Raw genomic sequence first — 16,158 nt, forward strand, 5'->3', positions numbered from 1 at the left:
CTTTTGTACCTCTATAGCGTGCATTATTATCATAGATGTGTATGCATCGAACAAATACATCTTTCCATTAGTCTTTCGAGATTGCGCTTCTCGAATACAAATGTTACGCTCGCGCGTAAGCTAGATGACGTTTCTGTTCTCTCACAAAGCGCCGGCTGATGAAACATTTATCAATCCGACGAGCGATTCCTCTCTCTCTTTCTCTCTGCTTTTCTTCTTTGTCGGATGGGCAATTCAGCATCAATCGCATGTCGTATCAGCTGCAAGTTTCACGAGCATCGATCCGCTCGCCAAGTCCGGCGGCATCAACGGGAATGAGCCTATTAATTAGCCCGATCGATCGCCAATGCGAGCTGGCGTTCGATTACAGGTGGCACGAGGCGAATCGCAACACTCGAAATGCCTTAGCTCGAGCGCCGTCGACGCTTGCATTCGAGCGAGCGCGCGACCGTGGAAAGAAAGAAAAGCGCCCAGAATGTAGGGAAACGGGCTAATGAGCGAGAGCCAACGCGCGATTAGCGCGAACAACGCGAGTGCGACCCGTAAAAGTCAATATGGCAAGCTAACGACGCACGCGCGCGCGCCCGTTATTATCGCCGCGACTTTTGTTTTTCCGCGAGTGCGCCACGCCACACTCGCCTACGCGAGCGTTGCCGAGTGACTCAATGCATCCTATTTTTAAACCGGCGAGTTCCGTGTCTCGAATAACGAGTACCTATACACACGCGAGCCAAACGAAAGAGAATGTAATCGCGACGTATCGTCGTCGTTAAAAACAAAAAAACAAAAAAAAAACGGCTGATCGCTGCACTTCTTCTTTCGCGAACTGCAAAGCAAAGAGAAGGAGCGAATCGACTATTCAATAATTCACGTATTGTTAAGCAATTTGAAAGTCCAGTTATCGTCGATCTATTTTTAGAAGTAAGGAGCTGTGCTGGGCACGCAGGTGCGTTATCTAATTGTACGTAATTTTCATTGTGAGCCGCGGCTGAATCGATGCCCGGTCGACGATCACCGCGCGCACGCTTCTTCGCGTGCCGACAATGGCGAGCGCCAGGCATTGTGCACTGCGCGCGAGCGTCAATGCGTCTGCATAAATTAATGGAATATCACTGGAACTATTGTAACCACGCTTTCAATCATTCTCAAACTAATCGATAGCACTGTCTTTTTTTTATTTGTTTAGTAATAAAGCTCGACGAATGTGCCAGACGATTGTGACGCTCGACGGGCGAAAAAAAGGACGAGATAATAATTGTCAATCGACGCTCCGCGCTGCAAAGAGAGAGAGAGAGAGAGAGAAAGAAACGTTACCCTCGCATCCGTGACAGACGTTGACGCCGCCTGGTGCTTTCTACTTGTCAGTCCATTGTCGCGAGCCCCGACGGCTTTCCCCGGCGTTAATCCGCGCAACCGGAGCCACGAAGACAAGCCAAACGACGAGCGCGCTTTCGGCGATATCGTCCCGCCATGAGTTCGCGTTTCGGGTGCGGGCGACGATCGTCCGCGTCGCGCTCCTTACGCCGCTGCGTCATCGCGCGCGATACGCGCTGCGCGACGCAAGCTCCCAATCGTTTCTCGACTCAAAAGTGACGGCTCGCGCCTCGCGAATCTCCACGCGTTACGAGTCGCGGAACAAAGCAATATCAATCCGAGATGTCGGGCTTGATAATTCGAACGCTCTTTTCGTAATGTATTTCGTAATGAGTTACGATACCGACAGAATGGCAATGATGCTACGTTATTTTCTTTGAATGCTGCCATGTTTGGAAACGTATGATTAAAGCTTTCATAAAATATATATTTGTCTTTCTACATCCACTCTTCGGACAGAAGCGATCGAGATGATGTATTTATGACTATTCGTTAATCAATAGGTGCCGGTACGTGAGGTCTGTTACGTATTGCGATTGCGCAAGTGCTATCGAGAGCAATTATTAGACGATTATCTCGAACGAAAGAAGAAACTCGATACTTGGTCGTTCAAATCTCGGTGAGATTAAATATCTTTATGGCGCTCGGTGAAAAAAGCAGGGTAAAAAAAATTATTAGGATAAAAATGGACTAAAATGAACTGTACTAACCTGTAAGTGGAAGGGAATTCGTGGGAGGGTGATCACCGGACATTCTGGTTCCTTGAACATCTGCTACACACTGCATTTACCACTCTTGACTTGTTTTTCTTTTATACGTTACATTTGACCAGGTCAGTCCTGAAAATGAAAATGTCGGGTTAGATTTAGTAAAGAAAAAATAGAATAGAATTATTTCGGTGAAGTTAATTTTTTTCGGGCGCAAAAATGAACATAGATTGTATCAGCTCGAGCTCTCGTTAAATATTCAGACTGTCTCAACATCTACTTTGGAATGATTTCCGTTGGAAATTTAATATGAACTCATTTTACCTCCAACCGACATTTAATTTTAACAATGCGCTTACGTTTCAGACACTCGTTAGTTATTCAGATTGTCTATTCACATTTGGGAGTTATATATAAATTGACGACGCTTTACGGAATATTGATCTCTGCGCGTTTTCAGTGCTCAAACGAGAGCATGTGTCGCGCGCCTGCCGTAAAACTTTCGAACGACAAAACCGTATAAATATTCCACGCATTCATATGGAAGACCCAAAAGACAAAAGGAATATGTGCACGTAGAAGAATTTCCAACTTGAAAATTATTCAATACATAGTTAAGAGTAATGAATTATTTGGAATTGATGAAACCTCTAGGACATATGGTAGAGATGCTTTACACTAGAGGTTTTCGCTGGATATAATATTACCGAAGTAATATTTCATCAGCTGTAATAATGAAGTGACCAAGTTTTCAGCTGGACATTTTCTCTCTATCCGCTCATTGTTTGATAAAAAATTATGAGCTAAAAATATCTGCTTGATATTTCGCACTCGCTCGGTAGGTCATTTCTACCATTAATGCTCATCGTAAGCCTCGTCTCAAATGTAAAGCAACGTACGGCAAGCCGCAAACTATTTCGACGGTCAACGAAAGGGAGTCAAATCTCGATCGTCTGTAAATAAAAAAAAAGAGCAAATGAAGATTGAGGCGGAGGCAGGGGATTAAAAAAAGACGAAAATAAATAAATAAAAATGAAAAATCCAATGATCTCCAACGCATCATTGAGAGCTCGCGCGCTAGTCAAGAAATTTTCTCCGATCCTGGATTCGAAACCCGATTGGGCTAAATTAATTATCGGTAGACGCGCCGGAGCGGCTATTAATAGTCGTTTTGCAGCCAACCACCGGCGAGCACGCCGATATAAACTCGATGCATTATTTAATCTCGCTTGTTTCAATTTGCCTCTCGCTCTCTTTTCCTTGCGAGCCCTCCCCCCAACGCCCTCGTCCTCACGAATTTCTCGCGACAGCGAGCAGCCGATCGATAATTACCGCTCGCGAAATCAATGAGCCATGTATTTATAAACCAACGCGGATGTATACAGTACTGCTTGACCTGTCAAATATCGATCAACCAATTTGATGTCTGCCCCCACCGTCGCTTGTCTCTCTCTCTCTCTCGCCTTATTTCTGCATTTTTCGCGTGCGTTTGCACAAACCAATGAAACATTCAACGTAATCTGGCTAACGGCGATAAGGAATATTTTAGAACTTATTTACTGAGTTGTTGGCGATCGAGAAAAAGCTTTTACTTTGGATTGCACTAAAATTGTTCGTTAGGCTAATGGTCGCGATCGGGCAAAAACTGAAATTTGGACTCCACAAATACTATTCGCTTTCGTCGAAAGCCGGTCAGTTAAACAGCAAAATGTAATCGCGTTTAAGTACCTTTGCAATTCATGACAATAAATTATTAATCAATGTGACGACGCATTTCCATCATCGCCAAGTTCAATATAAAAATAACCGGTATTTCTGGTGAAAACGAGAAAAAGACACGGATCGCAAAGAAGCACGCGTGCGTGACGGGGCAGAGCTTGCGGCAATTAAAAACGATCAATTGCACGCGCACACACGGTGGAACAGCGTGAAAATAAAAATTAATATATATCGCAAGGGAAGAAGATTGATCTGTACAAGAAAGCAACCCCGTAAATGTATACACGCGAGAGTTTGGCTTGTGTACACTGGGAGGGGTCCAGTAGCTTGCACGTTCGTGCGCGCTTCTCATTTCTGCAGCACAGCCTGTTGATTCCAAGAATCTCGTCTCTTTCTCCTCCCTTCTTTCTCTCGCTCCCATGCTATCGTGCTCCGCGCTCTTTCTCTCTCTCTTTCTCTTTCTCGATAATTTTTGCCCAAGCCGAGATGCGTGCGCACACGCGGTATTGACATTTTTTTGTTTCGATCCCCAGGTAATTCACTCAGACCACTATAGATTAGAGTTTGAATTGCATAACCGATAAACTATTAGTAGTTCGTTTGTAAAGCCTTTCTTTGAAAATTCGTAGCGTAGAAAAAGCAGGCTAATAGTGGAGAAGCAACGTAAAGCGCGAGAATGCGAGGAAAAGAGAGAGAGAGAGAGGGAGAAAACATCGGAGCAAGTGTCAGCGAATCATCGCTCGCTTCACGACTGCTGGTATATACACACTGTAGACTTACCGGAGATTTCGCGTGGGATATCCAAAGGAATCCGCACGATGTGGCAGACACTGCGTGTGTACATCTGCGAATGCCTGTGTACACATAATAATGAGCGTCTCCAATTTGTAAACACTGCAGCTTCGTGATTGACTTTACCGTTACGATATCCTGCGTGCTATCGAGTTAATTACTCGATGAAGTTGATTATTTAAACTAGAGACAGCAACAACGTAGAGCAAAATCAAAAAAGAAAAACTCACCTGCCAATCTCGTTCCTTTTTAGCACTGCAGCCCCCTATAGCATCACCGACAATAATGTTGGTGTATATGTATGATACTCTGCACTTGACGTACACATACGCGCCAAAAAGCAAAAAAGAAATCAAGAGAGAAGAAAACACAAATATTCAAACACTCGCGCGTGATGATACTGCAGGAGAGAAAAGAGAGCTTTTTCTCCGATGATGTTTGAGGTTAGGAGGCAGATAAGAGGCGCGGGCGCGCGACGCCAGCGACGACGAGCACTGATGATCGGACACACACGGCCAACCGAACCTGACCCCCCCCCCCCCCCCCCCCCCCTCGAGCTCGCCACGCGTCGCAGCTCGGGGGTGGAAAAAGCCTGGTAGACGCGCGCGCGCACTCTCCGATGTTAGGTATGTATATCAGCGAATATTGTATACCTGTACCGCGCGCCGCGCCAAGGGAGAAATTTCTCCTCTTCACACATATATAACACGCACCTAGACTTTATATATGTACACACTCTCCCGCAGCCGGTTATAATATAGACGAGCGAAAACATTGCGATTGCGAGGCTATCTTGTTGAAGATTCGCAAACTATATATCTGCTGGAAAATCAGCTTACCGATTGCTGGTTATAGAGTAGCTTACGAACACTATATATATATACACTTGCATTATTACTATTTACTGCTCTACAGCTTTTTAGTGGTTCAAAATTCTGCTAATCTTATACAGACAAATAAAGAGAATGTGTTCATTATTGAATTGTGTGGCTTTCATTAAAAAAGCTCAATGTAAAACTTACGAAATGATATATGCAGTATATGCTATTGAAATTGGAACATACTTTATGTTTGCAGTAATGCACCTTTGCATTTAGAAAGTGAAGTAACTGTAGCAGTCTCAAAAGAGATTTACATTTCATCGGAAGAGATTTATTTAAATCTGTACTTTGTATATTTATTTATAGAATACGTAAATACATCACACACGTACGTCTATTATGAAACCACGCAGTATGAACCACAATGAATAAACATTATTTAAAGTGTAATAATAACCGCATATTTATTTAAAAAAACAATTATGGCATCGTCAAATATACGATATTGTGAATAATTGTATTTACGCTGATGATTAGATTTGTTTTTCTGAATCTACACGTTTATTATGGTACCACAGTAGGAAACACAATGAATGAACATTACTGAAAGTGTAAATAACCGCACGTATGTTTCATCGAAAGATAATTAATACACCATCAAATATACAATATTGTGAATGGCTTTATTTACGTTTATGATTACGTTTGTTTTTCTGAATCTATGTATAGCAGTGACTTCTTTGTTAATTGAGATAATTTTTTGTTATCGTCGTTAACTAAGGTAATAATTTGTGTTTTCAAATGGTAAAAGTTTAATCAATTTATTTTTGTTTAAGAATTAACAAGAAATCATTTCTTCAGGTACATTCATTAAAAACTATAATGATAAACTATATAATTTTTACCTTGTCGTACTAATCGTAAAATAGAAACGCTAGTTTTCAATTCTAGAGACCCATCTCTATCCTCCTACCTTAATAATTAATAATTAATATAAAGTAATGCTATTATCATATAATAATAATAGCAATAATAATAATAATAATAATAATAATAATAATAATAAAAACCTTATAAAAGACAGTTTTGAAAAATTATGCCTCTATTGATTTTGGATGATTAGGAAATTTTGATTACAAACGCCACACACACGTGCAGCACACACCTGCAGACACATATGCACACGCTCACACATACACACATATGCTGATATGACGTCAACATTTGGCGCGAAAATCTGAAAAAATTCATCAATATTTTAATTTTATTAAGGAATTGAATAATGAATAAATTATATTCAACTATTGTTCATGCTCATTTATAGATCTGATAAAAAATTATTTATATTGACATATATTTTATAACGCTTATTTTTGATCTAATATCTATTTAGTAAATCGAGAATCCACGTGTAAATCTAACACGAACTTTTTTTTCAAGTATCGTTTATATGTCAATAATGCTCTTTACCAATGAGTTTACTTATAAATAATGAAAATAGTATTTACAAAAATCAAATCAAGTAGAAATCCTCCAAAATCGTATCGTAAAAATTTGTATTTATCCATATATGTATCTGGCAAGAGTTTGAAAACACAAGTCGCCATTCGACTGTCATCACAGCCAAGCCTTTGTTGAGTAATGTTGCGTATAACAAAGAAATAGTATCTGCTATTATTAAGTACTTATTCATAAAAGAGTTTCAAATATTGATAGTTTATAATTTTTTAATACGATAAATCTGTGATAACTAGTAAGCATTAACTTCGAAGAATCGAGATATTTTATAGTGTTTAATCGAGTGCTCATAACCTCTCTTTACAAATAGAAGTACCTATTACCTTCCTCCTTTTCTTTTCCGTAAAAGCTGTGAAATTACAAGATAGATAATAGTTTTACTTTAAGAAAGATTGGTTTGGTTACAGATCATGTCGTGGTTTTTTGGGAAAAAGAAACATCGCGAGTTATCTCCCAATTCGCCAGAAGAGCAAGGACCACCAGATGATGGATACATATTTGTTGAAAAAAGAAACCCAGTTGCACCCAATGCAGATGACCGAACATCAAGCTTGTATCCATCTCTTGATATAGCAGCTTTACCATATCCACCAGGATTACCAGGAGCTTCAGTTGTAAAGCAAGGTTCTCTAGATAATCAGATCAATTATTTGAATTGCATCTCTTTCAAATTGAGTAATTTGTTAGAGAAATCAATGAATGATGATTTAGTAATTGATCAACTTAGATTAGATGAAATTGTATCTTTTATTCAGAGGATTAAATTAGATAACTATGATTATACATTCAGTCTTGAGCGAAACGTAATTTCGGAATTGAATAGTCAAATTGAAGAATGATTATTGCCATTGCTGTTAACAGAACTGTGCCGTTGTTTATTATTTTTGATATTTTTCAGTTGCAGTACCTTAGGTTTTATTATCTAAAATATATTTTAATGTAAATTATAATTTTATTTTATATAATATTAACTTGATCTGTTTTTTTTAAAAGTACATGTATTCTTTTATAAAACATACGTAATTGCCATGCAATGTTCACTTGCTAAGAGAGATTACAAATACATTTATTTACATAAGTATGTACACTATGAATTTTTTTAAAAAAAGATAAAAAATAAATTATTTATTTTAAAGGAAGTTACAGAGCAGTACAATTATAGTCATGATCACTATAAATGGAGCCCAAGTTTTTACTTTAGCTGAAAAACTAAATAACATTGAGTTAAAAAAATACTTTTAATCATATAATGGAATAGTATCAAATTAATTTTATCTTACCTGACATATTTTCCAAATATAAATATGTATAATGCTAATTTAACCATATTCCAGTTTGTTGAATTGCCATAAGACATCAAATTTAAAGCTCTAGCCACGTGTGAATGACAATTATCACATAATAAGTTGTGCTGAAAAGTAAAGAATTATATATGTTATATAAACCTAGAGTGTAGAAATTTTCATTTCAAAATTAATACCATTCGTTCTTTATAAATTTCACTTGCTTCATGTACAGCCAAGTCCCACCCTTGAACCCTTCCTTTTGCTTTTGTATAATCTAATTGCCAGTATTTTGTAGGCCATCCAAAGGCCATCTTATCTTCAGAGACAAAGTATGGACCTGCAAAATCTCTAATAATACCAGCCGATGTGGCAATTCCCATGTGTCCAATGAAAGGAAATAAATAGCTAAAAAAATATGATTATTAGTAAACTTGGATTTATTGAATGATAAATTATCAAAAAAGTTAAGGTTAAGTTTATTCATACGTTAGTATTGGTATTGGGGTCCAAACAATGCAAAATGGATATCTTTGCCTTGATGGGTCAACATTGAGATCTAGAACCGGTGAAATAGGCATACTGGTTTCGCCATGCATCATAATTACATAGCAAAACAACGAAACTTAAACAATTTTATTGCAAACTCATTCAATGTTGATTTGATCTGATAAACAATAACAGAACTTTTAACTCACTTATGAATTACGTATGTTTTGCTTGCGGAATATCTGTCTGTCCTCAATTCTCATATGATTTGTACATTATTTAAGCGTATTGTTTATATTTATCCACTGATGCAGACGACGGTGTTGACTTGGAAGTATAGTAATGTTTTTATTGGTAGACTTTATATACATAGTAATACGGCTGCATAGCACCAGAAAGGTGGCGCCATTGTCGGCGCGCTATATAACCATTATAAATCCAACCAATGATACACATAGATAATATAAAAATTAATTATTCCTTTTGTTTTTGACAGATTGTACATTAAATATGTTCTTCCTTTATTTTTATAAAATATATGTGTAAGCGAAACAATAAGATAGGTATACTTGGTTTAGAGATCTATTGATTCAACACTAAACAGTCTGAGTGACATACTAAGTCTTGAAATATAAATAAATCGTAAGAAACATTATAACGTTATAATTGTAATTGCTTAATAGTTAACAATGACTGTCAAATATTTATATCTGTTTTCAAAATAAATTCCCGTAAGATATCTATTATATTTTTATTCATTGTCAAGAGGAGTATGGAGGAACTATAGTGACATGATTATAATGCGATACACGTTCGTGATTTATATAATTTAGTACCGATAATATATTAGTATCTTCATATCTTGGTAATAGGCTACACTTCTTTTAAATATAGAATTTGGATAGAATTAAATTTTAAACTTTTCTAAGCAAAGAGAGCTCGATCCATCCTGACAAAATCCTTTTCCCTCCATCGGTCGGTTTATTGGAAAATCAATAACTGAATAGTGGTGCCATCTAGTACCGAGCGTTCCGAAGTGTAACAAATAATACTGTCCAAGTTGGGCTAGTGCCGAGTTGTCAATTGTCGCATGCAAACTCAATTACAATAGATTAACGAATGAACAAAGAACGTATAGGATATGAAAGTTAAGAGTACAATAATTTTTATTATAATTCAAATGAGAATCCATCATAATGAATCGTTGATTGCCTGTTACAACAAATATATTCATGATGTTAATTAAAATAATATTTCATAAATTTCCATATGAAAGCCATATATTGGATACAACGGTAAAATTAACTTATAAAAATACTTTCATCCATATGAAAAATAAGTTAATTTTACCGCATTGACGTTACAATGACGTGAGCAATTTGGTGCCAGAGATGGTAATCTTTTATATTACACGATAAAAATCGTTATCAATGATTGCTACATATCGACAACGTTTTTATATAGAATTGCTACAAATGTCGACCTTGAAGTTAAAAAGCTTACGTATGATATTACGGTACGTAAAAAACTAACATTCAATTTCGTAATGTCTTTCATCAAATGAAAGTATGTATATGTACATACATGCATATGTACCAATTTAAAAAAATAATACACTCATTATTCGAATCACTGCAGCAGGTGAGCGCCCTCGTGTGCGAGTTTTCTATCTTACCGTCGAGTCGACAGTCGTCACTATTATTACACGGTGCCCGAGCAGCAAGCGCGCAGTGCGCACAATAAATCTCAAGTGTGTGTGTCCGCCTTCGCATGCACGTATAAGGTATATACATGTACTCCTACGCAAGTCGCAAGCGAGTGAGCGAGCGCCGAGCAGCATCGAAATAGTATGGATTGAGAATTAAGAGTCGACGCAGGAGGAGCAACCGGCAGCGTTGAAAAGTAAATAAATAAAGCATATGTGCATGCAAGAGGAAGAAGATCATCGATAGTGCGCGCAGTGCTGGCTGGCTTTTTTTAGCCGGGCGTCGGTTGATAAGCCTCTCTCGGACTCGCAGGCAGCTTGCTCCAAATTAGGCGGCCCCCTCCGCTCCTTTGGCTCTCTCATTCCAGTTTCACTCGCAACGTCGTCGTCGTCCGTTACCACTTTGTCGTCGACGTCGTGGTGCAATGAAACGTTCATGATATCTCTAGCCTTTTTCGTGCGAGCGCGTGTGAATGTGTGTTTAGAACTGCAAGCAGCTATGTTGGCCTTGGAATTGCAGGCGTGGAGCTTGTTTGGATTCCTGGCCAAACAAGGCCAAGCAGAAGGTCAATTTGTGTGCTTTTTTTGCTGATCGTCAGCACTCGCGTTTTTGCGTTTATTGCTCGCGCGCTCTTTTTCTTGTTACGTCCATTTGTCTGTGTCTGATTCATGACACGGCTATTAAGTGTAGTTTCTTGTTTCTATTTTGATAATTGAGTATGGAACTACTCTCTCGAGGGTCTGCAGCTTTCATTGCTGCTCTGCAATAATTTAATGATTGACAGTCGCATATGGAGAATACTGCTTATTAATACTATTGAAACTCGACTTGATTTTCTTATTTACTATTTTTATTCACAAGTTACGTATATGTATGCAGTGAATACCTACAACGCTGATTCTAATACATTTATCGTAGTTCAAATTAATCATAATTACATTAACATTAGAATCTTTTCTTTGCAAGACATATAATATTTATTATTTTAAAAGTTCTAATGCAAACAGAATGATATCAATATAAATTCAACAAATAGATCTTTTGCATTTTGAGTCAGTCACAGGTCGATAACTGTCAATGTTTCACTCCATTTGATCTTTTAACAATGACCTTATTTTAAGCATTAGAATAGTTTATTTGCTTTTGCTGATAATAATATTTGAAGCACATATTGAATCTCTTACTTATATATTAGTTCAATATCACTGTTTTTAATCTTCAATAGCCATAGAGATTAATATAATCTATAAATATACAGAATGCTGCGCGGTAAGTTGAAAGACTTTACAACCTGGATGGTCTATCTTCGTTCAGAGCCATTCGAGCCCAAAATGTTTGGCTCCAAAACGAGTGGCACCAGTACTTTCTATACAGATTTACATATCACTGATGAAAAGGACCTAAAATCTTCATCTGTTGATTCAGAAAAGACTGGCAATAGGAATTCACGATTATTAGAACAACAAAGTGCAGCTAGTGAAGATGGCAATTCACAAGACTCAGACTCAGTTGGTGGACAGGAGGAGCAGAATCAACCACCTAGACATTCCTTTTATAGAATTGCTAGTTTTGGTGGATTTCCCAGGTTTAGACCTTTTGTTATGTCTACTTCAACATCAACTGTTTGCTCTGAAACCAATACGGAACAGGAAACAACAGTTGAATCATCATTTAGCAAAATGTCTCATAGTGTTTTGGAATATAGAAGTAGCAGGTAATTGGTTAAACATAATGTTACTTAGTCGGTTATAATTCACTTTTGAGAAATGATAGCAGTGATGACTAATTGTGATAGTGAACTTGTATTACTTATATTTTTTTATGATATATCACAATTAGTATTTTTATTTGTTCAGCAGTTTTTTATATCATTAACTGAATTGATACATGATTTACTAAAATTACTGAATTTCTCATTATAATTTTATTAATTAAAAAAATTTCAGATATGTAGTAACAGATAGTTCTTATCAAAATGATTATGCAGTGAGTGAATCAGAGAGCGATGAAGAATCAGAAGAGACTAGATCTTCTGAGACAGATTCAGCAATTGTTGCAGATCACGCCGATGAGTTGTTGGTCGAAGCGAAGTTACGGGCTAAAAAGAATTTGATTGACGCGAAGAAGAAAAAAGCTCGACATATCGCCAACGAATTGTTGAGTACAGAAAAGAAGTACGTCAGCGTTCTTTATTTAATTGATCAGATATTTCAATTCCGCGTCGATCAGGAGAACAGAGCCCATCCAATGTTTCCAAGTGAAACGGTCCAGCATATGTTTTCAAATATAAAATCGATTTACATATTCCACAATGACTTCTTGTTACCCCAATTGGAAGAGAGAATAGAGGCATGGGACGCCGATCCCAGAATAGGTGATATTATGAAGAACTTTGCTCCATTTTTGAAGATGTACACGGAATACGTGAAGAATTTCGATTACGCTATAAATCTCATAAGTACGTTACAACAAAAAGTTACGAGGTTTGCAGCCATTATCAGTGAAATTCAAAAGTTAGACGAGTGCGCAAAACTTACACTGGCTCATCACATGTTAAGTCCTATCCAGAGATTACCTAGATACGAATTATTGTTGAAAGATTACTTGAGGAACCTTGTTAAAGATAATCCTGATTACGAAGATACCAAAAGTAAGTTATCGACTAATAGCATTGTTGTAGCGTATTAATAAGAGAAATTAATAATATTATTTACTAACAAATTGATAAAACTTGATGGCTATCATTGATTAAATTTTACTTCAAATAAAGCTTTCTACGTGACATCCTATTGCTCGATAAAGAATGCCCTTTTCAATTTACAGAAGCCCTAGAATTAGTATCAATCGCTGCAAATCACACAAACGAAGCAATGAAAAAGATCGATAAGTTCAAAAAGCTTTTGGAAATCCAAGAAAGTATTTACGATTCGACCGACCTAGTCAGCGCGACGCGTGAGCTCGTCAAAGAAGGGAGAATCGTCAAGATTTCAGCGAGAAGTGGTGATCATCAAGAAAGACACATGTTCCTAGTAAATGTCTTTCTTTTATCAATTCAATTCTTTATTAATCATCATTTCATATTAACGCGTGTAATAATTTTAGTTTAGCGATATCCTACTACTATGCTCCCTCCGACTGATTCCCGGGCCATTGTATCGTTTACGCGCCAAATTCATGATTGAGAATCTCCAAGTTATCGAAGGTGACAACTTGGAGACTGCAAATACGTTTTATCTTCGTGATGAGAATAAGAGCGTGGAGCTTTACACAGAATCGGCAACGGAAAAAGCTGCCTGGTTAGACGCGTTGTTCGAGACGATGCAAGAGATTATGAGACGCAAAGCAAGCCTCAAAACCAATAACACTAACAAGACGCCCCTGCTGAAGGCTGACGACGTCACGAGGTGTATGGTTTGTGAGGCCATATTTTCCGTGATGAAGCGCAAGCACAATTGCCGGGCTTGTGGCATCGTAAGTGGTGTTATCCATCAATAGAACCAATTCATCTGCCAAACTGCGCTTTTTATTTTTTTCACTAGTGCGTATGGCGCGAGCTTTGTTCATTACGACCGGATGTACTAATGGAATTCCCGCTAGATTAGCTGACGTTTGAACTCTTTTGCTGTTTTGCGCGGAAATCTATTTCAAGTGCTTTCTCAGCTGCCAATTCAACTTTTAAGAGAAACAGTTTATGAAATTTAATTTTAGTATCAGCTTTTGTGTTACTTCAAGTTTTATTTATCCAACTTCCGATAGTTAATATTGATTTTAAATGACTTATGCATTATTGATTTCTTTTATTTAATAAATTCAACAGGTCGTCTGTAGTAAATGCTCAAACCAAAAGTTAATCTTTGAAGACAACAAAAGCATGCGAGTGTGTCGACTATGTCATGCAGCTTTGACACAACCAATGGGAAAAACTTCACCTTCATTACCGAACGGTCCAAGTTTACTACAAGTATCAGCAAGCGCAGCGTCAGTCCTTTCGGGTTACCTATTCCTCAAGACACAAGCAAGCAAACCGTGGACAAGACGTTGGTTTGCACTTCACAATGACTTCGTCCTCTATAGTTTCAAGTCCGAGGCGGAGCGTACCGCAATGACGGCTACTCCTATGCCTGGATTCACGATCATAGATGCCGCTCGACTTTCCGATGAAGATCATCTTAGAGACCGCGTAAGGGCATTCAAGATTCATCACTCGCGGAAAAGTTATTATCTACAGGCTTCTACGGAGGAGGATAAAGAGAGGTGAATATTGTTTTAATTATATTCAAGCTGGTTTACAAGTCGTTTTGTATTTCGGAGCAATAAAAATACACATTTCATTGATTATTTAAGAAAATAAATACACAGTTCTAGACATTTATTTAAAAACTGCGACCTGTATTGAACTAAACTAATATCTCTTTGTTTGATTAGACACAAACGTTTACAAAAATGTATTATTAACTTAATGATTCTTTTCAAGGTGGCTTAATGTGTTAGAATTAGCAACAAAGGCAGAACTACCTCTATCCACGGACGAAGTCAAAGACGCACAATAAGAAAGTCAATAATACCATGCCGAAGATAAAAAAAATATAAAAGTATTCTGCCCTGTATTAAGCAACTTAGCCAATTTCCATATCGCGTAAAGAGAAATAATATTGAATCCATATAGCACATAAGTGTTGACAAAATAGTCGTGCGAATAAGTATTGTTAACTTGTATTCAATTTTTTCCTGATGGTAATCATTATTACGATCGTATAGATGTGAACAAATCTTCTGACATCACGTTGTTCCGTATACATGTACAAAAAACAAAAAGCGAAACAAAAAAAGTCGCCGTAAATAGCAGTCAATTTTGAAAATTACGTTATATGCGAGCGAAATAAAGTTACAAGTTTCTTTGTTATGTGATATACAAAGCGTGAACGTAACTTAGAAAGTGACGTATTATGCAGAAGTTGAAAGAGTAAAAAGAAAAAGATAAATTTTTATCTCTTCTGTACAAGGCCACTTTTAGAGACTTTATATCGAAAATCGTGTCAGTTTTTAAACGCATTTTTAAAACACACACGATCACACCCAGTGTATTGACTATACGCTGTTCTGGGCGCTTGTTATTTTTGTAATATTATGTTATAATCTATTTAAATATTATATACGTCGTTTGACCAGCGATAATTATTAAATTAAGATAGAGTCGATAGACTGTATTTGATGGTGAATATTATATAGACTTAATGAAATCGCGCTGGATTGAGTGATTCAATGTTATAATGAGAGGCAATTGAATTTTTAGCTTTGGTGTTAATATCAGCAGCTCGCAATTATTGAATTCTGTGATTTATACAATAAATTCAATTCGTTCTGGTAATCAAGACATACATTTCTTTGTTTCGCTTTAGCTGTTAACTGCACCGTTCTATGTATATATACGTTTTTTATAATATAATAAAAATAATTCTTTCGTCAATCTTTATGAAATCGTAATGATTAGTGTAACTATTGACTATTTCTGTTCAATCGATGAATTGTATAATCTACTAGGATTTATAGACTGATCTTGTTCTTTTCGTAAAATTAAGTTTTTCCATCTATATTAAAGTTTATGTCACGTCAAAGTATGCTAGCTTGCGAAAATGTCTACAGTGTGATGTATTTCATAAAGCTTGACATTGAAAAATACATTGTTTATCAGTGACGAACAAATACAGATCTCGAGTATCGTTATTTCGTTTTTCTTTCTTTTCTTCAA

At 37.1% G+C, this 16,158-nt stretch overlaps 4 protein-coding genes across 21 annotated transcripts in view; 2 read left to right on the top strand and 2 right to left on the bottom strand.

Annotated features, from left to right (window-relative positions):
• Positions 1 to 5,089, bottom strand: part of LOC131664657 (histone deacetylase 4) — a 61,464-nt gene extending 56,375 nt beyond the window's left edge. For 8 of the 11 annotated variants that reach the window (XM_058935949.1, XM_058935950.1, XM_058935956.1 and 5 more), the window contains exons 1-2: positions 4,823 to 5,089; positions 2,085 to 2,213 (exon numbers count right to left, since the gene is read on the bottom strand). In XM_058935949.1, the coding sequence (XP_058791932.1) occupies positions 2,085 to 2,160 (76 nt within the window). In that variant the 5' untranslated portion in view covers positions 2,161 to 2,213; positions 4,823 to 5,089. Of the gene's footprint in view, positions 1 to 2,084; positions 2,214 to 4,580; positions 4,738 to 4,822 lie in introns of all 11 variants that reach the window. The other 3 variants (XM_058935945.1, XM_058935944.1, XM_058935946.1) reach the window with 3 other exon arrangements.
• Positions 5,090 to 6,917: 1,828 nt separating this feature from the next.
• On the top strand, positions 6,918 to 7,770 carry LOC131664632 (uncharacterized). 5 transcript variants are annotated; one of them, XM_058935898.1, is made up of 2 exons: positions 6,918 to 7,056; positions 7,339 to 7,770. In XM_058935898.1, exon 2 carries the CDS (start codon positions 7,342 to 7,344, stop codon positions 7,768 to 7,770), a length of 429 nt encoding a protein of 142 aa, XP_058791881.1. In that variant the 5' UTR covers positions 6,918 to 7,056; positions 7,339 to 7,341. The 5 variants fall into 5 exon arrangements, with proteins under 5 accessions (XP_058791881.1, XP_058791879.1, XP_058791878.1 ...); XM_058935896.1 differs by having other exon boundaries at positions 6,995 to 7,243; positions 7,323 to 7,770; XM_058935895.1 differs by having other exon boundaries at positions 6,995 to 7,166; positions 7,323 to 7,770.
• A 231-nt stretch (positions 7,771 to 8,001) lies between these two features.
• Positions 8,002 to 9,499, bottom strand: LOC131664631 (transmembrane protein 222). Of its 3 annotated transcripts, none has more exons than XM_058935893.1 (5): positions 8,913 to 9,499; positions 8,704 to 8,796; positions 8,412 to 8,622; positions 8,212 to 8,342; positions 8,002 to 8,140 (listed from the first exon to the last, which is right to left on the bottom strand). In XM_058935893.1, the coding sequence occupies exons 2-5, from the start codon at positions 8,793 to 8,795 to the stop codon at positions 8,062 to 8,064; spliced, it is 513 nt and encodes a 170-aa protein (XP_058791876.1). In that variant the 5' UTR covers position 8,796; positions 8,913 to 9,499; the 3' UTR covers positions 8,002 to 8,061. The 3 variants fall into 3 exon arrangements, with proteins under 3 accessions (XP_058791876.1, XP_058791874.1, XP_058791875.1); XM_058935891.1 differs by having other exon boundaries at positions 8,704 to 8,839; positions 8,913 to 9,497; XM_058935892.1 differs by having other exon boundaries at positions 8,704 to 9,498.
• A 910-nt stretch (positions 9,500 to 10,409) lies between these two features.
• Positions 10,410 to 16,133, top strand: LOC131664627 (FYVE, RhoGEF and PH domain-containing protein 1-like). 2 transcript variants are annotated; one of them, XM_058935881.1, is made up of 7 exons: positions 10,410 to 10,974; positions 11,668 to 12,123; positions 12,356 to 13,059; positions 13,233 to 13,438; positions 13,512 to 13,880; positions 14,227 to 14,663; positions 14,884 to 16,133. In XM_058935881.1, exons 2-7 carry the CDS (start codon positions 11,669 to 11,671, stop codon positions 14,957 to 14,959), a joined length of 2,247 nt encoding a protein of 748 aa, XP_058791864.1. In that variant the 5' UTR covers positions 10,410 to 10,974; position 11,668; the 3' UTR covers positions 14,960 to 16,133. The 2 variants fall into 2 exon arrangements, with proteins under 2 accessions (XP_058791864.1, XP_058791865.1); XM_058935882.1 differs by having other exon boundaries at positions 10,410 to 10,605.
• The last annotated feature ends 25 nt before the right edge of the window (positions 16,134 to 16,158 follow it).

Source organism: Phymastichus coffea, unplaced genomic scaffold (genome assembly GCF_024137745.1).
Source record: "Phymastichus coffea isolate CEN01 unplaced genomic scaffold, Cenicafe_Pcof_1.1 PCOF00044, whole genome shotgun sequence".
In the NCBI taxonomy this organism is placed as follows: domain Eukaryota; kingdom Metazoa; phylum Arthropoda; class Insecta; order Hymenoptera; family Eulophidae; genus Phymastichus; species Phymastichus coffea.

Bases quoted from the DNA above. Each gene is read 5' to 3' on its own strand.
- LOC131664632 (XM_058935898.1), top strand. From the start codon at position 7,342: ATGTCGTGGTTTTTTGGGAAAAAGAAACATCGCGAGTTATCTCCCAAT.
- LOC131664631 (XM_058935892.1), bottom strand. From the start codon at position 8,816: ATGATGCATGGCGAAACCAGTATGCCTATTTCACCGGTTCTAGATCTC. The intron at 8,343-8,411 runs GTATTAATTTTG...TTTACTTTTCAG, and splicing joins AAATTTATAAAGAACGAATG to CACAACTTATTATGTGATAA. The intron at 8,141-8,211 runs GTAAGATAAAAT...AATGTTATTTAG, and splicing joins ATATTTGGAAAATATGTCAG to TTTTTCAGCTAAAGTAAAAA.
- LOC131664627 (XM_058935881.1), top strand. From the start codon at position 11,669: ATGCTGCGCGGTAAGTTGAAAGACTTTACAACCTGGATGGTCTATCTT. The intron at 13,439-13,511 runs GTAAATGTCTTT...TAATAATTTTAG, and splicing joins AAGAAAGACACATGTTCCTA to TTTAGCGATATCCTACTACT. The intron at 14,664-14,883 runs GTGAATATTGTT...ATTCTTTTCAAG, and splicing joins ACGGAGGAGGATAAAGAGAG to GTGGCTTAATGTGTTAGAAT.